Source organism: Bos grunniens, chromosome 24 (assembly GCF_055505025.1).
Source record: "Bos grunniens cultivar Pamir isolate PY7600 chromosome 24, Bosgru_T2T1.0, whole genome shotgun sequence".
Classification (NCBI taxonomy): domain Eukaryota; kingdom Metazoa; phylum Chordata; class Mammalia; order Artiodactyla; family Bovidae; genus Bos; species Bos grunniens.
The window spans coordinates 50755801-50773198 of record NC_141188.1 but is presented as its reverse complement, the minus strand read 5'-3'; the positions used below and the strand labels follow the sequence as shown (position 1 = coordinate 50773198).

At 49.6% G+C, this 17398-nt stretch overlaps 1 protein-coding gene across 9 annotated transcripts in view; it reads right to left on the bottom strand.

The window, feature by feature from the left end:
- The window catches only part of LIPG (lipase G, endothelial type), a 70732-nt gene extending 55445 nt beyond the window's left edge, over positions 1 to 15287 (bottom strand). For 4 of the 9 annotated variants that reach the window (XM_086373439.1, XM_086373441.1, XM_086373440.1 and 1 more), the window contains exons 1-4: positions 13294 to 13676; positions 8050 to 8231; positions 6213 to 6392; positions 4188 to 4299 (exon numbers count right to left, since the gene is read on the bottom strand). In XM_086373439.1, the coding sequence (XP_086229565.1) occupies positions 4188 to 4299; positions 6213 to 6392; positions 8050 to 8231; positions 13294 to 13390 (571 nt within the window). In that variant the 5' untranslated portion in view covers positions 13391 to 13676. Of the gene's footprint in view, positions 1 to 4187; positions 4300 to 6212; positions 6393 to 8049; positions 8232 to 13293; positions 13677 to 14662 lie in introns of those variants that run through there. The other 5 variants (XM_086373443.1, XM_086373442.1, XM_086373447.1 and 2 more) reach the window with 5 other exon arrangements.
- Between the last annotated feature and the right edge of the window lie 2111 nt (positions 15288 to 17398).

Below are 17398 nucleotides of genomic sequence, written 5' to 3'. Positions count from 1 at the left end.
AGAAAGAAAGGCTTATTCCCCAGGTGATCCTAAAACTAAGTGGTCTGTGGACCAGATTTTGGGAAAAAACTTCTCCCATGCTTCAGTACTATCTAGAAAATGAAATCTGAATGTCTTAATTCACATAGTTCATGTGCGATATTAAGAGAGTAAGTGCTTGTCAGTGTAAACACTAGCTACTATTACCAAGTAATTATGGGAGCTGAATTCATCCCAGCCTAGAAGGTTCTTTGTTTGCCCTATACACAGAGAGAGAGAGAGAGGACCTAGAGAAAGCGAAGAAAAGATTGTGTGCCATTGGGAAAGGTTTGTTTAGTCTAGAACAATGGTGCTCAACTGGGAGGGGTTTTGCTCCCAAGGGGACCCCTGGCAACATTTGGCCATGTCTGGAGGCATCTTTGGTTGTCACAGTTGAGAAAAGGGCAAGAAGAAGCTGCTGGCATCTAGTGAGTAGAGGCCAAGGATGCCGATAAACATCCTACAATACACAGGTCAGCTCCCACACAAGCGCTTTCTGGCCCCAAACGTGAACAGTGCTGAGGCTCAGACGCCTGGATCTAGAAAGAGCAAGGTAGGGAGGAAAACGACCAAGAATAGAGCTGTGAAAGTAGGAGATGGGTAATAGAACCCTGTTCCCCAGACCCCAGCGCACTGGAACCGGGAAGACGTAGTGAGGTTTGTGGAGGGTGATTTTAGGAGAAACGAAAGGCAGAGCTGTTGTTCAGAGTGGATAGCAAACCTGTGGAACTCACTACTCATGAGAACTGGTAATAACTGAAACTCTACATAGTTTCCAAGAGAAGTTTAGAAAAATGAATGAATGACAGAGGCAGAAAGAGAGCCCAGGCTGCCTGGGGGCTCCCCTCTAGCGCAGGACCTAAAAGAAAGACAGCACAAAAGCAGTGGCCTCCCTGAGAAGCCCTCGATGACTCTTTTTAGCAACTGAGCGGACCCAGTACTGACACAGGTGGCCTCTCCCTGCCTCTCACCATGTGCCCTGAAGAAAAAAAGAAAGAAGAGAAGCATTTTGCTTTGCAGCCAATAAGAGGGGAGCTCTTGCATCAGTGAACAAAAGTCTCCACCAGACAGTCAGCGCCATGGAAACCAAGCTGGGCCGGAGGAATGCCGCTGGCTGACAGGGCTTCTCGAAAGGCCGGCTGGCTGGCAGGCTGAGCCTTCGCCTCCCCAGGCTGACCCTGCCTGACACGTAGCCAAGGCCCACAAACCCCACGGGAAATTTGCACAATTTACTTAACTAGGAAGGACAGGGTGAATGCATCCAGTCCAGAAAGAGAGGATGGAGAAGCACCCCTCCTTCCATTCAGTCAGACTCCCCCAAAGGTGTCCTGTCCAGCAAATGGAATACACACCTGCATGCGTATGCACACACACTCTTGTGCACGCACACAACACCCAGGAAAGCCTCTGCCTCCTGGCCTGGCAGGAAACTGTCACAGCTCCTACTTCCCTCCCAGCAGGAGGCCAGCAGCATGGCCCAGTGGTGAGGTGCAGGTCCAACGGCCTGGGTCTGGACCCAGCTCTGCTATCAGGGTGTTAAATACCGGGCCTGTGATTTAAGCCCTGAGTCCTAGTTTCCATCTGTAAAATGAAGCCCAGAGAATTCTTTGGCCTGGATGCTGTGTGCTTACAGATGGCACAAAGTACCGGTCACACACTGAGTACTTGACATTAGGTCTATCTAGCCCGCAGCCTGCAGGGTGGACACTTAGTTCTTGAATGAACAAATCTGCTTGCTTCTTTCTTTATAAGTAACAAAATGTAAGTACAATTAGAAACATATGACCCCTTCCCTAGTGGATCAGGGAATTCCCTCAGAAGCCTAAGAGGGTAAAACTCCAGCAGACCCCAAGTCCACAGATCTCTGATCCAAGCAAGACTGGGGTTCAGGTACCCCCTGCAGGCCCAGGCTAAGGACCCCTACTGGCCTCTGCGCAGTGGCCTCCCTGGCCTCCGGACGCCATACAAGCTGCCGTCTCTGGTCCTCTTGCCAGTCAGGACCGCCCAGTTCCCAGGCCCATGGGAAGTCTGAGGGGTGAGGAGAGGGCACAGGCCTCCCCCATCAGACATGCACAGCAACATGCGTCAGGTCAGCCAAACGCCCCTGAGGTGCTGCCTGGCAACTGGACAGAGGCTACTCCTTCTTGTCATGTTCGCCCCGGGGCCCCGCTCCGCGGAGAGTCTGCAGAGAAGGGGCCGCGCTCTGGACAAGCTGGCCCCCACGCTCCCCGCAGACGGCCCAGAGCACTGATCAGCATTCTGCCCAAGAAGCCCGCATCTCAGCAGCTCCCACCCAGACAGGCAGCGGGAAGGAACCGGAAGGCTCCAACGAGCCCCATCCCACTTCAGATTCAGAGACAGGGAGAGGGAGGATCTGCCGTCCGTCTCCGTTGCCAAGGACACTGGCCCTGGCGCCCTGGAAGGGACTGTGTATGCTGCCTTTGCGCACAGCCGGCCCAGCTCCACAACACCCGGCCTCTCCTGGGGGCGAGGAGGAGGAGCGCAGACAATAGAACCCAGAGACACTCGAGGCCCATGGGCTTTGCTCCAGCCAGGGGTTACTGAGTAGTCACGTGTGGCCACACTGCCCGTTGGACAGTGCATGCCCCGCTGACTTGATAAACAAAAGTGAAGCTCCCAAGTTATGCTGGATCAAACAGTTGGATCGAAAGGAGTGTGTGTGTGTGTGTGTGCGGGCACGCACACGCACGCACTCATTAGACTTAAGCCCAGGGACAATGATTTGAGGAGGGCAACTAAACCTCACAAATGTGACTGCACCAGGTCTTCGTTGCAGCATGCAGGATCTGGTTCCCTGACCAGGGATCGGACCCATGCCCCCTGCATGGGGTACAGTCTTAGCCGCTGGACCACCAGGGAAGTCCCTCTATATAGTTTCAAATCTACCCCGCTGGCCTGTTGAAACTCTACCTTTACTCAGCTTTCTTTAGCTAAGGACTCCCTTCTACCTGAGTCCTGTTTCAAAATGAATACACATTACCAGGAAGGAAACGATTAACTCTTTCCTTCTAGGTGACCAGTTGGGCCCTTAACATGTTGGAGGTGTGCGCAAAGCAGGGAGGGAAAATTAGCAAAAGAATGCTGGCAGGAGGACAAAAATTCAGGGCAACAAATTTGCCTCTGACTTTCTCCTAGAGGAAGCTCTGTGTTTGTTTCAGGGGCCCCTGAATGGGAAAGAGTCCTTCCCACTTTTCCCAATCACTACTGCTACTGCTAAGTCACTTCAGTCGTGTCCGACTCTGTGCGACCCCATAGACGGCAGCCCACCAGGCTCGCGCATCCCTGGGATTCTCCAGGCAAGAACACTGGAGTGGGTTGCCATTTCCTTCTCCAATGCATGAAAGTGAAAAGTGAAAGTGAAGTCGCTCAGTCGTGTCCGACCCTCATCGACCCCATGGACTGCAGCCTTCCAGGCTCCTCCGTCCATGGGATCTTCCAGGCAAAAGTACTGGAGCGGGGTGCCATTGCCTTCTCCAATCACTAGATGATGTAAATATTTCAATCAAACTTCTCACATCAGAAGATTACCAATTCTGCCTATGGAGTGTGTATCTCTCTCTAAATAAACTCACTTTCACTTTAAAAAAAAATCAATAAGATGGAAAATTCAACTTTCTATTGCCAACCTGGGTACCACTATCAGAAAGGTCTCTTTAAGGACAAAGTTTAACCACACATTTTAAACAGGTCCTTATCACTAATAAGTAACACCAATCAAATACTGGAAAGAGGCTGTTGGTGAATGAAATAGAAGTCGGAGAAGAATTCAAACCACAACCCACACTACTCATTCCTTCCCTTGAGCTCCTGGAGCATGACAGCAGAGACTGAAAGTGAGCGCCAGAAGCTTGCAGGCAGGCTTTACCCCAGGGCTGCCCTTGAGTCTCTTTAGCTGTCTGGGTGCTTCCTCATCTTTTGCACTAAACCAGTGGTTTTCCAAGCATGCTCCCTGGTGCTCGGGGACCCAGAGATTCCTCCCGAGAAGGAGGAGGCTCAAATAACAAACTTAACACTAACCACAGATACCCAGCTTTAACCAGAACATCCTTCCATCTGCTTCATATATTGAAGTCCTGCACAAGTTCTGTTTTCCAAGGGCTCTGAGAGGGAGCCCCGGGAGCAGCCCTGAGAGAAGGAGCCACGCTTACCCGTGATTCTGCCCACCGTGCCTTTCACGAAGTTGCCCGCATACCCAGCCACGTGAGCTCCGAGGCTGTAGCCAATCAAGTGAACATTCCCGAGAGAAAAGTCCTCCTTACCCTGCAGGAAGTCACAGAAGGGAAGGAGTGAGGAGCGTGGTCCTGAGCCCACAGGTGGACAGCAATTCAACCAGTCAGTCATGTCAGGGAGGGGACAGGGAGCCCAGAGGTGGCTGGTAGTGCTGGCAGGGCAGCATGGATGGGACACAGCCAGGAAAGGGGAGGTGGAAAGGGCTTGGTGGCACTTCAGTCACCCCGCAACGGGGACAGGGTGCAGATTGTGACTAGAAGCTGCATACCTGAAAGTGAAAGTGATAGTCGCTCAGTTGTGTCAGACTCTTTGTGACCCCATGGCCTATACAGTCCATGGAATTCTCCAGGCCAGAATACTGGAGTCGGTAGCCTTTCCCTTCTCCAGGGGATCTTAACAACCCAGGGATCAAACCCAGGTCTCCCACATTGCAGGCGGATTAACAGCTGAGCCACAAGGGAAGCCCAAGAATACGGGATTGAGTAGCCTATCACTTCTCCATCAGATCTTCCCAACCCAGGAATCAAACTGGGGTCTCCTGCACTGCAGGCAGATTCTTTACCAACTGAGCCATGAGAGCCCTTCCCCTACACGTTTCTAGCAGTGTCTGAGGTGGGGAGGGGTAGCAGTGCAGAGGTCAAAGCCACCGGACGCACTGGAGACCAAGTGCCAGACACGGTCTGCAGCAGGGTGCTCCCTGCCCATTCTCTTAGGCCCAGGAGCCGCCCATCTCCTCGTCGCCAGCCTGTCTGGGATCCCAGAGTCGAAGCATCAGACCTTGATAGGGAAGGTACTCGGTGATGAGGGTGAGGGCGGATTTGACCCCATGGCTCAGGAACCAAGCTCAACTAAGCAACCTAGGCAGAGGACTGAGGACTATGTGAGAATCCTGACCAGAATTTTACCACAATTCATCAGATTTATGGGCTTCTAAAGGAAGGCCAGGTTAGAATTGCCCAGATAATTGAGTCACTTTGCCAGTGTACCCCTGCCTCCCATTAAGTCCACTGAGCCTGGGCAAATCATTAACCTATAAAAGTAAATGTAAGACCTCAAGATCTGTTTTCCACATATGTTTTATGCAAGGCATTAGGCTGCATTTGTTTGAACCAACCCTCCCCACCCTCAGCCCAGCCATCCTTCAGAATAAGAGCAGACATCAGTAGGTATTTAAGATTACATGCTTTTGGGCTTCCCTGGTGGCTCAATGGTAAAGATTCCACCTGCCAATGCAGGAGACCCAGGTTCCATCCCTGATTTGGGAAGATCCCGCATGCCTCGGAGTCACTAAACCCATGTGCCACAACTATTGAGCCTGGGCTCTAGAGTCTGGGAACTGCAGCTACTGAGCCCATGTGCTGCAACTGCTGAAACCTGACACTCTGTCCATGGGATTTCCCAGGCGATAAAACTGGAGTGGGTAGTCATTTCTTCCTCAGAGGGATCTTCCCCACCCAGGGATCGAACCCACGTCTGCTGCCTCGCAGGCAGATTCTTTACCACTGAGCCATCAGGGAAGCCCTCACAGGAGAAGCCACCACAATAAGAAGCCTGTGCACCGCAACTGGAGACTGGCCCCCGCTCTCTGCAACTAGAGAAAGCACGTGCAGCGATGAAGACCCAGCACAGCCGAAATTAATTAATTTTTAAAAATGTTTTAAAGATTACAAGCTTCTGAAGGCATCAGCAAGTAATGACCCAGATGGCAAATTTTCTTCCTACAAGTAAAGTAACAGGAAAAATCCAGAAATGAATCAATAATTAGAAAGCTTTCTAAAAGTTCCAGCTTCCAAAATATTTTAAGCGATACTTAATTCAGTAAAAATTTGATTCTTAAAGATATTCTTGGTTCACTGTAATAATCTGATCTTTGTTTCCTAAAAGGGTTCGGATTCAAGATCCTTCTCAGAAAAGGAGATGATTCCCTTCAGTCCCATTGTTACCTGAAGCCAGTCGAGCATCTGTGCGATGCTGTGACCCACACCCCTTGTGTTATTGACCGCATCTACGTAAAGCTGGTGAGCCAGTGGGAGCCAGTCCACCACCACGACGTTGGCTCCTTTCTCTCTTGTCTGCAGGGCTGACACCAGTTTGTACAGCCAGTTTTCAAACATGCCACTCATCTGCAGAGAAAACAGGACTTTAAAAAAAAAATCTTTTTCTGGGTTTGAAAAATACCAGTGAATATGGAATTCAGTTCCGTGACCCTCTCCCACAGCCATGGAACATTCACATTGGTCCCCCAGGCCAACACTTGCCCATGAGCGGGGCCAGCCACAGTCAGGATTGCTATGTGGGTGAGTGTCTTCCATTGCCCTTGATGACGTCTCCAGTTTTTCCCATCGAAAATGTCCGAGCTGGTGTCCTGTGTTGCTGCCCCACTGACCAATAGGGCTGCTAGGAGATACATGCTGGTGGCCATGCCGACCTGAGGTTAGCCCTGTCACAGTCAGGCAAGTAAGTGACCTGGTCCAGCATTCAAAAGCAGCTGAGAAGGGCTGTCCTGGAGAATTGGTTTCTTTCTCAGAGATGCAAAGAGATTCTGTCTCTTAGGCAAATGCCGAGTTAACAAATGACCCCTTCCCACAACCCATCTCTGCCATCCCTCTTGACCTTAGAGGAGGGAAGATCTGTTGCTGGAATCCCAAATTAGAACTCAGAGCACATTTTCCCACAGAAACAAAGTGTAAATGGTGACTAGGTCCAGTTGTAAACCTATCCATGAGTGCATTATTAGATAAATAGATTTCCTGTGCCTGGCCTGGGAACCCAAAGGCCATTTACAATCTTGCTTCTAAGGGAAACTGCTGTTCCAAGTTCCAAACAGATTACAAAAGAACTTTCTGGAATGCATTCGTCAGTTGCAGGCAGTTTGTATTTGCATTTTGACGGGGGGGGCGGGGGGGCCTTTAAAAGATCCAAACGCATGATTCTAATCATAGGCTGTGAGGTGAGGATGGGCAGACAGGCCCTTAATGATCCCTTCCGTTGCATTCGGTACATAGGTGCCTGTATAACACCCCCTAGCCAGGCCTGACCCCAACAGTTGGTAATAGACCTAAAGACCCAGCAAGCATGTAACGGGTATGAATTTCTCATCATTAAGGGGAGGAACGTCCCCTCCCAATTAGCCCAGGCAGAAACCTGCTCACTTAACAGTGCCATTTTCCTACAGACTGCCATTAGATGAATGGATAAATCCCTCGCTGGTCCAAAGCTTCTGAGGCCGAGCATTAAAGCCCTTTTTTTGTTCAAGTTTGTTATGGGCTTTTCGATGTGAATGGCTCAGCGAGGGCATAGAAAGACTCCAGTGCCTTTAAATGGAACCATCTCTATGCAAACAGGAGGGCACCGTGCCAACCAGGGCTGGCCAGCCGGGCCAGCTGGCTCATCACAGACTCTCTGAGCCAGTCGACTTGCTTCAGTTCAGCTGAGCTCTCGCAAAGGGATGGCCCCCGTGAGGCAGTGGTTGACCAATGTAATTAAGTGTAATTAGAGGGTCCCTTAAGAGCCAGTGGAGCTGGGCTACTGCCCTCAGGAGAGCCACTTTCTGAAAGCCCACTGCGTGCCAGCATTAAATGCCACCCTGCTGGAGTCCAGATTGCCCCCTCAGCGAAGTGCCCGTTACATTCTTCACAGCTGTCTGAAATACAAGCAGCCCACAAGAAAAGAGGGGGAGAAAGAGCGGAATCTGGAAGCACCAGTATGCTTTTTAATTGACCAAAACAAAGGAGACCAAATCCCATGTAGAGCTGGAAAGCTACCTCCCCCCGGGCTCACCGTCCATCCGTGAATGATGAAAAAGGTTTTGGCTGTCACGTTGAAGCCACAGTCCTCTAAGGGCTGGCTGTGGCCAAGGGAGAGATCGCATCCTTCATCCTCTGGGTCCTCTGAGGTGCGGAGGTTAAATCTCACAGGGGGTTTGGCAGCAGTCGGTACCACCCTGGATTTGTCGAACTCACCTGGGGAGAAAGGACAGAGCGTACGGATAACTAGCAGGCCTGGGTGGTGAGAGATCTGGGGTCCAGTTCTAGTTCACTCTTGAGCAAATTACTTAACCCCTCTGGGTTTCAGCTTTTACATCTGCTGAATGTTTCCATCTCATCTCACAGAAGAGTTGCAAAGGCACACCTCACCAATATTTAAGTGTTAATTAGTCACTTGTATCAACTACTGTAGGGCTTCCTACTGTGGCCCAGAGGGTCTCCACAATGCAGGAGACCAGGGTTCCATCCCTGGGTTGAGAAAAGCCTCTGGAGGAGGGCATGGCAACCCACTCCAGCATTCTTGCCTGGAGAATCCCATGGAGGAGGAGCCTGGCAGGTTATGGTCAACGGGGTCGCAAAGAGTCGGACAGGACTGAGTGACTAACACACACAAACACACACATCAATGACTGTGAATCTGAAGTAAATAAGTCTCCCTTACCTTTCTTCCTTCTTTCTAATCCAAATGAGCTCTCTTTCCTTCCCTCAAGTTACTAATTTCAGAGAACGGGTCCTCAAGTCTTCTCTTGAAATGCTTGGGACCACTTGCATTCCTGGAGAAGGAAATGGCAACCCTTTCCAGTACTCTTGCTTGGAAAATCTCATGGACAGAGGAGCCTGGTGGGCTACAGTCCATGGGGTCTCAAAGAGGCAGACATGACTGGGCAACTACACTTTCACACAGACTTGTATTTCAGAATTCAGAAATTTTCAGATTTTAAACAGGTATTATGATGTGTATATATATATATACATAGACACACACACACATATATATACACACACGGTTTGGGGCATTCCTCATTCATCAAACACACCAATAACATTTCTGTAAGGAAATACATGACTACTCATACTCAAGGGTGAAGAAAAAGAAAAAGATTTTAAAGACCATCTTGTTGGTTCAGGTCACTTTTGGATGCCAATTGTGTAAGAATTCAGGTTAGATAAGGCCAGGTCTTGCTACCAAACAAGTTACCAGTCAAATTTTTCAGTTTTGAAAGATTTTGGAATTGGAGGTAAGGAACTTTGACCTTTTAAACACTGGGCTTCCCTACTGCTCCCATGTCAATTCTGGCACTTACCCCAAACACCTCATGCACCCTCAGTGCTTCCTGCAGTACCAGACAGGTGCCAGACACTTTTTTACCTTATTAAATAAATTATCGAAGCCATAGAGATGCTCGTAAGAGCAGCAAATCCTCTCCTTTCAGCTCCACGTGTACACACACACACAGCACTATCTAGGAGATGGCCCTACTTCAAAATACAGCCCATGTTACTGATGGTCCCAAGACCTTTTAACACTAGGTATTGCAAATTTGGAAAACTCAGCAGTGGCCACAGGACTGGAAAAGGTCAGTTTTCATTCCAATCCCTAAGAAAGGCAATTCCAAAGAATGCTCAAACTACCACACAATTGCACTCATCTCACACGCTAGTAAAGTAATGTTCAAAATTCTCCAAGCCAGGCTTCAGCAATATGTGAACCGTGAACTTCGTGATGTTCAAGCTGATTTTAGAAAAGGCAGAGGAACCAGAGATCAAATTGCAAACATCCGCAGGATCACTGAAAAAGCAAGAGAGTTCCAGAAAAACATATATTTCTGCTTTCTTGACTATGCCAAAGCCTTTGACTGTGTGGATCACAATAAACTGTGGAAAATTCTGAAAGAGATGGGAATATCAGACCACCTGACCTGCCTCTTGAGAAATCTGTATGCAGGTCAGGAAGCAACAGTTAGAACTGGACATGAAACAACAGACTGGTTCCAAATAGGAAAAGGAGTTCGTCAAGGCTGTATATTGTCACCCTGCTTATTTAACTTATATGCAGAGTACATCATGAGAAAAGCTGGATTGGAAGAAACACAAACTGGAATCAAGATTGCCAGGAGAAATATCAATAACCTCAGATATGCAGATGACACCACCCTTATGGCAGAAAGTGAAGAGGAACTCAAAAGCCTCTTGATGAAAGTGAAAGAGGAGAGTGAAAAAGTTGGCTTAAAGCTCAACATTCAGAAGACGAAGATCATGGCATCTGGTCCCATCATTTCATGGGAAATAGATGGGGAAACAGTGGAAACAGTGTCAGACTTTATTTTTGGGGGCTCCAAAATCACTGCAGATGGTGACTGCAGCCATGAAATTAAAAGATGCTTACTCCTTGAAAGGAAAGTTATGACCAACCTAGATAGCATATTCAAAAGCAGAGACATTACTTTGCCAACAAAGATTCGTCTAGTCAAGGCTATGGTTTTTCCTGTGGTCATGTATGGATGTGAGTGTTGGACTGTGAAGAAGGCTGAGCACCGAAGAATTGATGCTTTTGAACTGTGGTTTTGGAGAAGACTCTTGAGAGTCCCTTGGACTGCAAGGAGATCCAACCAGTCCATTCTGAAGGAGATCAGCCCTGGGATTTCTTTGGAAGGAATGATGCTAAAGCTGAAACTCCAGTACTTTGGCCACCTCATGTGAAGAGTTGACTCATTGGAAAATACTCTGATGCTGGGAGGGATTGGGGGCAGGAGGAGAAGGGGATGACAGAAGATGAGATGGCTGGATGGCATCACTGACTCGATGGACGTGAGTCTGAGTGAACTCCGGGAGTTGGTGATGGACAGGGAGGCCTGGCGTGCTGCGATTCATGGGGTCGCAAAGAGTCAGACACAACTGAGTGACTGATCTGATCTGATCTGATCTGATTGTCATCATTAGGGCTTCCCAGGTGGCACTAATTGTAAAGAGCTCACCAGCCAATGTAGAAGATAAGGGTTCGATCCCAGGGTCAAGAAGATCCCTTGGAGGAGCAACCCACTCCAGTGTTCTTGCCTGGAGAATCCCAGGGACAGAGAAGCCTGGTGGGCTGCCATCTACGGGGTCGCACAGAGTCGGATACGACTGAAGCAACTTAGCAGCAGCAGCAGCCCTGTTCTAATCATCTAGGATACTGCCCCTGATAACAGGCTAGGAAATTAGACAAACTGTCCAGTCACCCAGAAATCAAGGGAAAATGGACCAAATGACCATACCAGGAGCTTAATTATCCCAGAGTTAAAAAGAAAGAAAAAAAAACACAAACAAATGGAGTCATGGAAAGAGAGACTAGAGTGGTAGAGGGGTTGGTGGTGAAGAGGCCAAGGGGGAGGACAATGTACCAGATGTAAAAAGGATAAAGTTCCAGAAAATGCAACTAAATACACATGAGCAGAACTCTGTCATTAATGAACAAAAGCCCCAACTGGCAGAAATTTGAACCATGGACATAATTCATTCAAAATCTCCCAGTTTCCACCCAGATAGCCACTCATAGAGACCAGATGGGAAGTCTAGGGAAAAGGCAAAGAGGGTCTGCTGGCTTCCCAGCACTGACTTGTGGATAAACCCACATAAAGTGAACACAAAAGGTTCACTTTAGCACCTGGCTCTCTCTGACCCCACAGTTCTCTAGCTCATTTCTACTACTTCCAGCCCACATCACTTCTGCCTCTGGGACTTCATAATTGTTCTTCATCCGATGTCCCCAAGCTCATCCTCTCCTCTCCTCCACTCCTCACTGAGGAGTGAGGGAAGTCTGGTCACAGACTAACGCTACACCACCTTCTCCCTCCAGCCCTCTGTACCTTCTGCCTCTCCTTTATTTTGCTCCATGACACTGAGCACTATTTCTATGTTTTAAGTAGTTGACTGGCTGTCTTCTCATCACTGAAATGCAAGATCCCTGGGGGTATGGACTTACACTTGTTTTGTTCACTGCTATATCCTCCTAAAAGCCTGTGTGCTCAGGTGCTCAGTTATGTCCGACTCTTTGGGATCCCATGGACTGTAGCCCACCAGGCTCCTCTGTCCATGGGGTTTTCCAGGCAAGAATATTGGAGTGGATTGTCATTTCCTCCTCCAGGGGATCTTCCTGATCCGGGATGGTACCCATGTCTCCTGTGGCTCCTGCATTGGCAGGGAGATTCTTTACCACTGTGCCACCTGGGAAGCCCCACTCCTAGAAGGGTTCCTGGCAAATAAAGACTTCTTTGAATGAAGGAAATAACCCCCAAATACTTAGAATCACAGAACATAGAAGTTGAAAGGAATGTTAGCATTTTACAGGAGAGGAACTAGAGATGAAACCTACTCTGGTTCAATTATACTAGAGTTGGGAACGTGTTAAGTAATTTTTCCATTCATTCAGATTAACCCTGCTGCTCATACATAAGCAACTTGGACCAACATCATTTGACCCAATCTTCAGTTCATTGAGTCGCAAAGAGTCAGACACAACTGAGCAACTGAACTGAACTGAATTGAACAACAGGATAGTAGAAGATGAGCTAATAGGATATGGTTCAGGGGTTCCCCACTCTCCTCTGCTTAACCAATTGACCTGGTACTCCTGTGGGGTGACCCTACCCTTGCTCCTCCAGGGCATGCTTCCTCCAATAGAAGAGACTGAAAAAGAAAAGCTGGCAGATGGAAGCAAGACAGGTAGCAAGAGGAGGAGCAAAGGCTGGAAAGACTGTTGGGGAGGAGGAAGAGTAGGCTGGCAGCCTGGGGTTCTCTGCACAAATTGCCCACCAAATCCTCCCCGAAAGCGCTCCTCAAACCAGAGCCAGCTACCCTGGCACCTTAAATTTCAAAGCATCTAGCCGAGATTAAAAAGAAGAGCGCCAGATGACAGAGCTCTTTCTAACAACCTTCTTGCCTCGAAAACCCGCAGGTTCAAAGAGGGCAAGGTTAAAGAGCTGCTGGCAGCCAACTCTGCTGACTGGACAGCATCGATAAGAGTGCATATTAACGGCAAAGGGGTGGAGCCGGACCGAGCGCGGGCGAGCGCACCCGGCAGCCGGCCGGCTCTGGGATGCCCTGGTCAGAAGCGCCGAGGAACAAGTGAACTGCAAGACTAATTAGGAGGAGAGAGTGGACAGCGCAGGCGGAAAGCAAGGAGGATGCTGCAGGGTCGAGGAAGAAGGGTGGGCAAGAGAGAGGGCACCTGGCCCAGAAAAGAAGTTCCGGGGGTGGTAATAAAATAAGTCCACGTTACCTTGCAGCCGTCCCTCTGGGCCAAGGGGTGTGGGGTCTCCCGTGGCAAAGCAACAATAGGCGCTCCACAGGCAGAGCTGAAGAACGGTGTTTCTCATCCTTACCACCTCCCCGCACCCCCTTCTCCAAAATGGGACTTTCAAAAAGACAAAAAACACCTCTCGAAGTTTCCAGCGGTCCAAGCCTGTAAGACCCCCAGTGGGAAGCCCTCTCTCCACCAGAGAGAACGGTGGCCTTAGCTGAAGGTGGAGAAGGTGGAAGATGAAAACTCAGCTAAACTCAGCCGCGGGGTGGTGGGGGGAATGTGAAGGGGCTTGAACCAGAACCAGATCTGCCCTCTCTCGTGCCGCCTGCCCAGGAAGCCAGGGCTCGCCACTGTCACCCAGTGAGCTCCCGGCGAGGTACTTTTTAAAAGTATTGGGAGTCATCTGATCCATCGCCAGATGGTGATTTGCATAATTTATTCTAGTTCCCGGACTCTGATTGGTCACATCTTCGCTGACGCCAGAACCAAAGACTCCCCAAAGTTTGAATGAAAGCGCCGCACATCCACCGCGTGGACACTCCGCAAGCGCAGGCTTGTTTCCTCCCCAGGCGGCTCCGGGGGCAGCCGCGCTGTCACCACCCTACTTTTTCCCAGTGTCCATTCCCGGACCCTAGATTCTCTGCCACCCCCTGCAGCTCCAGGGGAGTCGTTGCCCCATAGCCCTGCTCCCTCCGCGATCGCGATCCCTGGAGAAGGAAGGTTGTCCTCTTCAAGGCGCAAAGCCATCCGCGCGCGCGCGCGCAGTGCTCTCTCCTCGCCCCGGGCCAACGGTCCGAATGGAGAAAAGACACCTGGTCACCCTGTGGTCCTTCTTTACTCCCTTTCCTGCTGCGAGCGAGGCCCGTGACAGGTGTAGACCGCGTAATCCGACAATAACCCGGCAGAGTTAAAAGGCTGCGGGCCCCTCTTGGAGTGCTCGCTTCGCCACTAGCTACAGAACTCAGGGCAAGCCACGCAACTACCCCAAAGCCGTTCCTTCCTCCCCCGTACACCGGTGGTAACAGCTCCTGTCGGTTAGGATGTTGCAGAAATTAAAAGATCCAGGATAATACCATTTGAGCTTCCCTGGTGGCTCAGCTGGTAAAGAATCTGCCCTCAATGTGGGAGACCAGGGTTCGATCCCTGGGTCTGGAAAGATCCCCTGGAAAAGGGCATGGCAACCCTCTCCAGTATTCTTGCCTGGAGAATCCCATGGACGGAGGAGCCTGGTGGGCTACAGTCCATGGGGTCGCAAAGAGTTGGACACGACTGAGCGACTAACACACACACACAGGATAATACAAACAGCGCTGGGTGCGGTGCCGCGTGGTAGGCGCTCTCATACCTGGGGCTGGAGGGCTAGAGGGACGCCAGGCGACACTCTCCTAAGGAAACAATGAGCCAGGCTTGAGGATCTCAGACTCGCAACCAGTGCCAAGTGTCGGGGCGGAGGCGCGCCACCCCCTATCGAGGGGAATGAAGCAGCTTCTTCCTCTCCGTCATCATTTTGCCCTCCTCTTCTTCCCTTCATTGCGCGCGTCCCTGCTCCTCCCGCGGGTGCCGGCTCCAGCTCCGCGCCCGGAACCCCGGGACCGAGGGCGGCGACCGCGCCCCTGAGCCTGCATCTGGGGCAGGGGTCGGGGGCTGAGCCCGGGGCCTTCGGCCGCGGGCGGCCAGGACGACTCCGGAGCGGCTGCGCCTCCACAGCCCTCGGGAACGCGGAGGAGGCAGGAGAGAGAAAGCGCTACGGCCGTCTGCGCACCGCCGTCCGCCTGCGCACCACCATCCGCCTGCTTCCAGCCAGACTGCACCTTTGACCGCAAGTAACCCCGCGGAGCAGAGAAGGCAATGGCACCCCACTCCAGTACTCTTGACTGGAGAATCCCAGGGACGGCGGAGCCTGGTGGGCTGCCGTCTATGGGGTCGCACAGAGTCGGACACGACTGAAGCGACTTAGCAGCAGCAGCAGCAAGCCCGCGGAGGCCTGGAACCAGTCCAGCTCCCGCCCGCAGAGAGGAAAACCGCCCGAGCAGCCCGGCGCCCCTTCCTCGCCGGTGTCTGCGCCCCCGCCTGGGAGATCTGTGTGGGGAAACCAGTCTGGAGCAGCCGGTCCTGTTCCGACTTATCCTCGTTCCGTCTGTCACTCCAGTTGCCAGCGCCGAAGCGGGCTTCGTCCGTCCTGTGCTAGAATTCATTAACAAGAGGCAGGCCGGCTCTATTTTTCAGTGTAAACCTCACTGGTCATGAGTAAATGGAGCTCCCAGATATCTTTTCCCCCTCTTCTTAACACTCCCCTTCTTCACTGGCAAACTATACAGACGTAAGTCAGGTATCATCTCCATTCTACAGATGGGAAAATTGAGTCAGAGGAACAGGCTGTAGAAGCAAGTCTCTGATAACCAGTTCTCTCTCTTCTGCTTAGTTTGATTTAGCCAATTGGCCTCTGAATAGGAACGTTTTGGAGCCAAATCTCCATCTCTTGCCTGGTTGAGTCCGTAGGCAGCCTGTGAGTCAAAAATCCCCATCTCTATTCTGAGTTACTCAAATCATAGCCCCTAGAACTGTAAGTGGACAGTGTGGAGGGTGTGTCTTGGGGACCTCTGTCACAAATGAGATTCCCTAGAAGAGCTAGGTACTCCTGCAAAGCTGGTTATCCTACCTGGAAAAAAAAAGATTCAACAAGATCAATTCTCATCTTTTTAACTGCCAAGGCTATGAAACCATTTAGATTTTATTACTGGTTGGTTAGAGTGCCCTCCTGTGTCTCTATATCAAAACATCATGTGAGAACTTTCAAAGCACATAATGAAGCTATAATCACAGCATTAGAGTAAAGTATAACATCAACTCTCTTATGCAAAGAATAACATATGTATAAAATATGCAAAATATTTTCTAGAAGAACCTCAAGGAGGGCTTGGGAGCCTCCTGTGTGGAGGAAGACCCTGCCTGAGGAGTTTCAGCAGAAACTTTGTATCAAGGTCTCAGGTTACTCTAGCAAAGGTTCTGAGCATTTTTCTAGGCAGTCTATCATCTGAAGACACCTTCCTAGGTTAGAGGAATGAACCTCCCTTTCATAAGAGGAGCCCACTTTCCACTTCAGACGCTGAAAAGCAAACACACACCTTGCCAGCCTCCCTTGCAGCTAGAGTTCCTGGTTTAAACTCAGCCAATCAAACTCTAAGGTGAAAGCCAGTGAGTCTAGAAGCAAACAGCCACTCCACTCTGCCAACAGGGCAGCAGGAGCCAGCTCTGCTCTGGGTGGGGGAGGAAGAGGGTGGGACGGTGGCACCCCCAGGCATCCCCAGACCAGCCTGCAGAGGGACTTGGGCAATGCAGTCTGCCTGAGTATACTTTCCAAGCCTGGTTCTTTTGCCCTGCAGATATTCTGATATTTTGATTGCAGTAATTCTGATTACTATTAAAAAATATGTTTTTTAATAGTTCCACTATATATTATAATTATTTTAAATAGATTAAGATTTTTAGTTGGAGTTTCGATATCAAACTCTCAGAAATTAACAGAATGAACAGACAGAAAAGTAGAAAGATATAGTAGACCTGAAAAGCATTATGAACCAATTCAACTGTAAGATTTATACAGTTTTCACACAACAGCAGGATACAAATTTTATTCAAGTTCCCATAGACTATAAATCAAAAGACACTGGACCATATTCAGGAATAGAAACAAAATAAGGTGGAAAAATTTCATGGTCTAAAACTATTGAAATCATACAGAGTCTGTTCTCTTATCACTATGGAATTGTGTTAGTAACCAGTATCAAAAGATATTTGAAAATAACCCACATATTTTCAAGTGCAATGTGACATTTACCAAGAGAAATCTTTGACTTAGCCATTGAAGGTCTCAATAAAGTTAGACTGAATAAAACACAGAGGTGATTGCAGAGAAGAAAGCATTTAAGTGAGAAATCAATATCAAAGATATTTTTAAAACTCCATGTATTTGGAAATTAAATGTCCACTTTTAAAGGATGGTTGTACCTAAGAAGCCATATGAAGGAAAATTAGAAAGTATTTGTAACGGAATAAAAATGAGAGACCACCACCTCTAGGC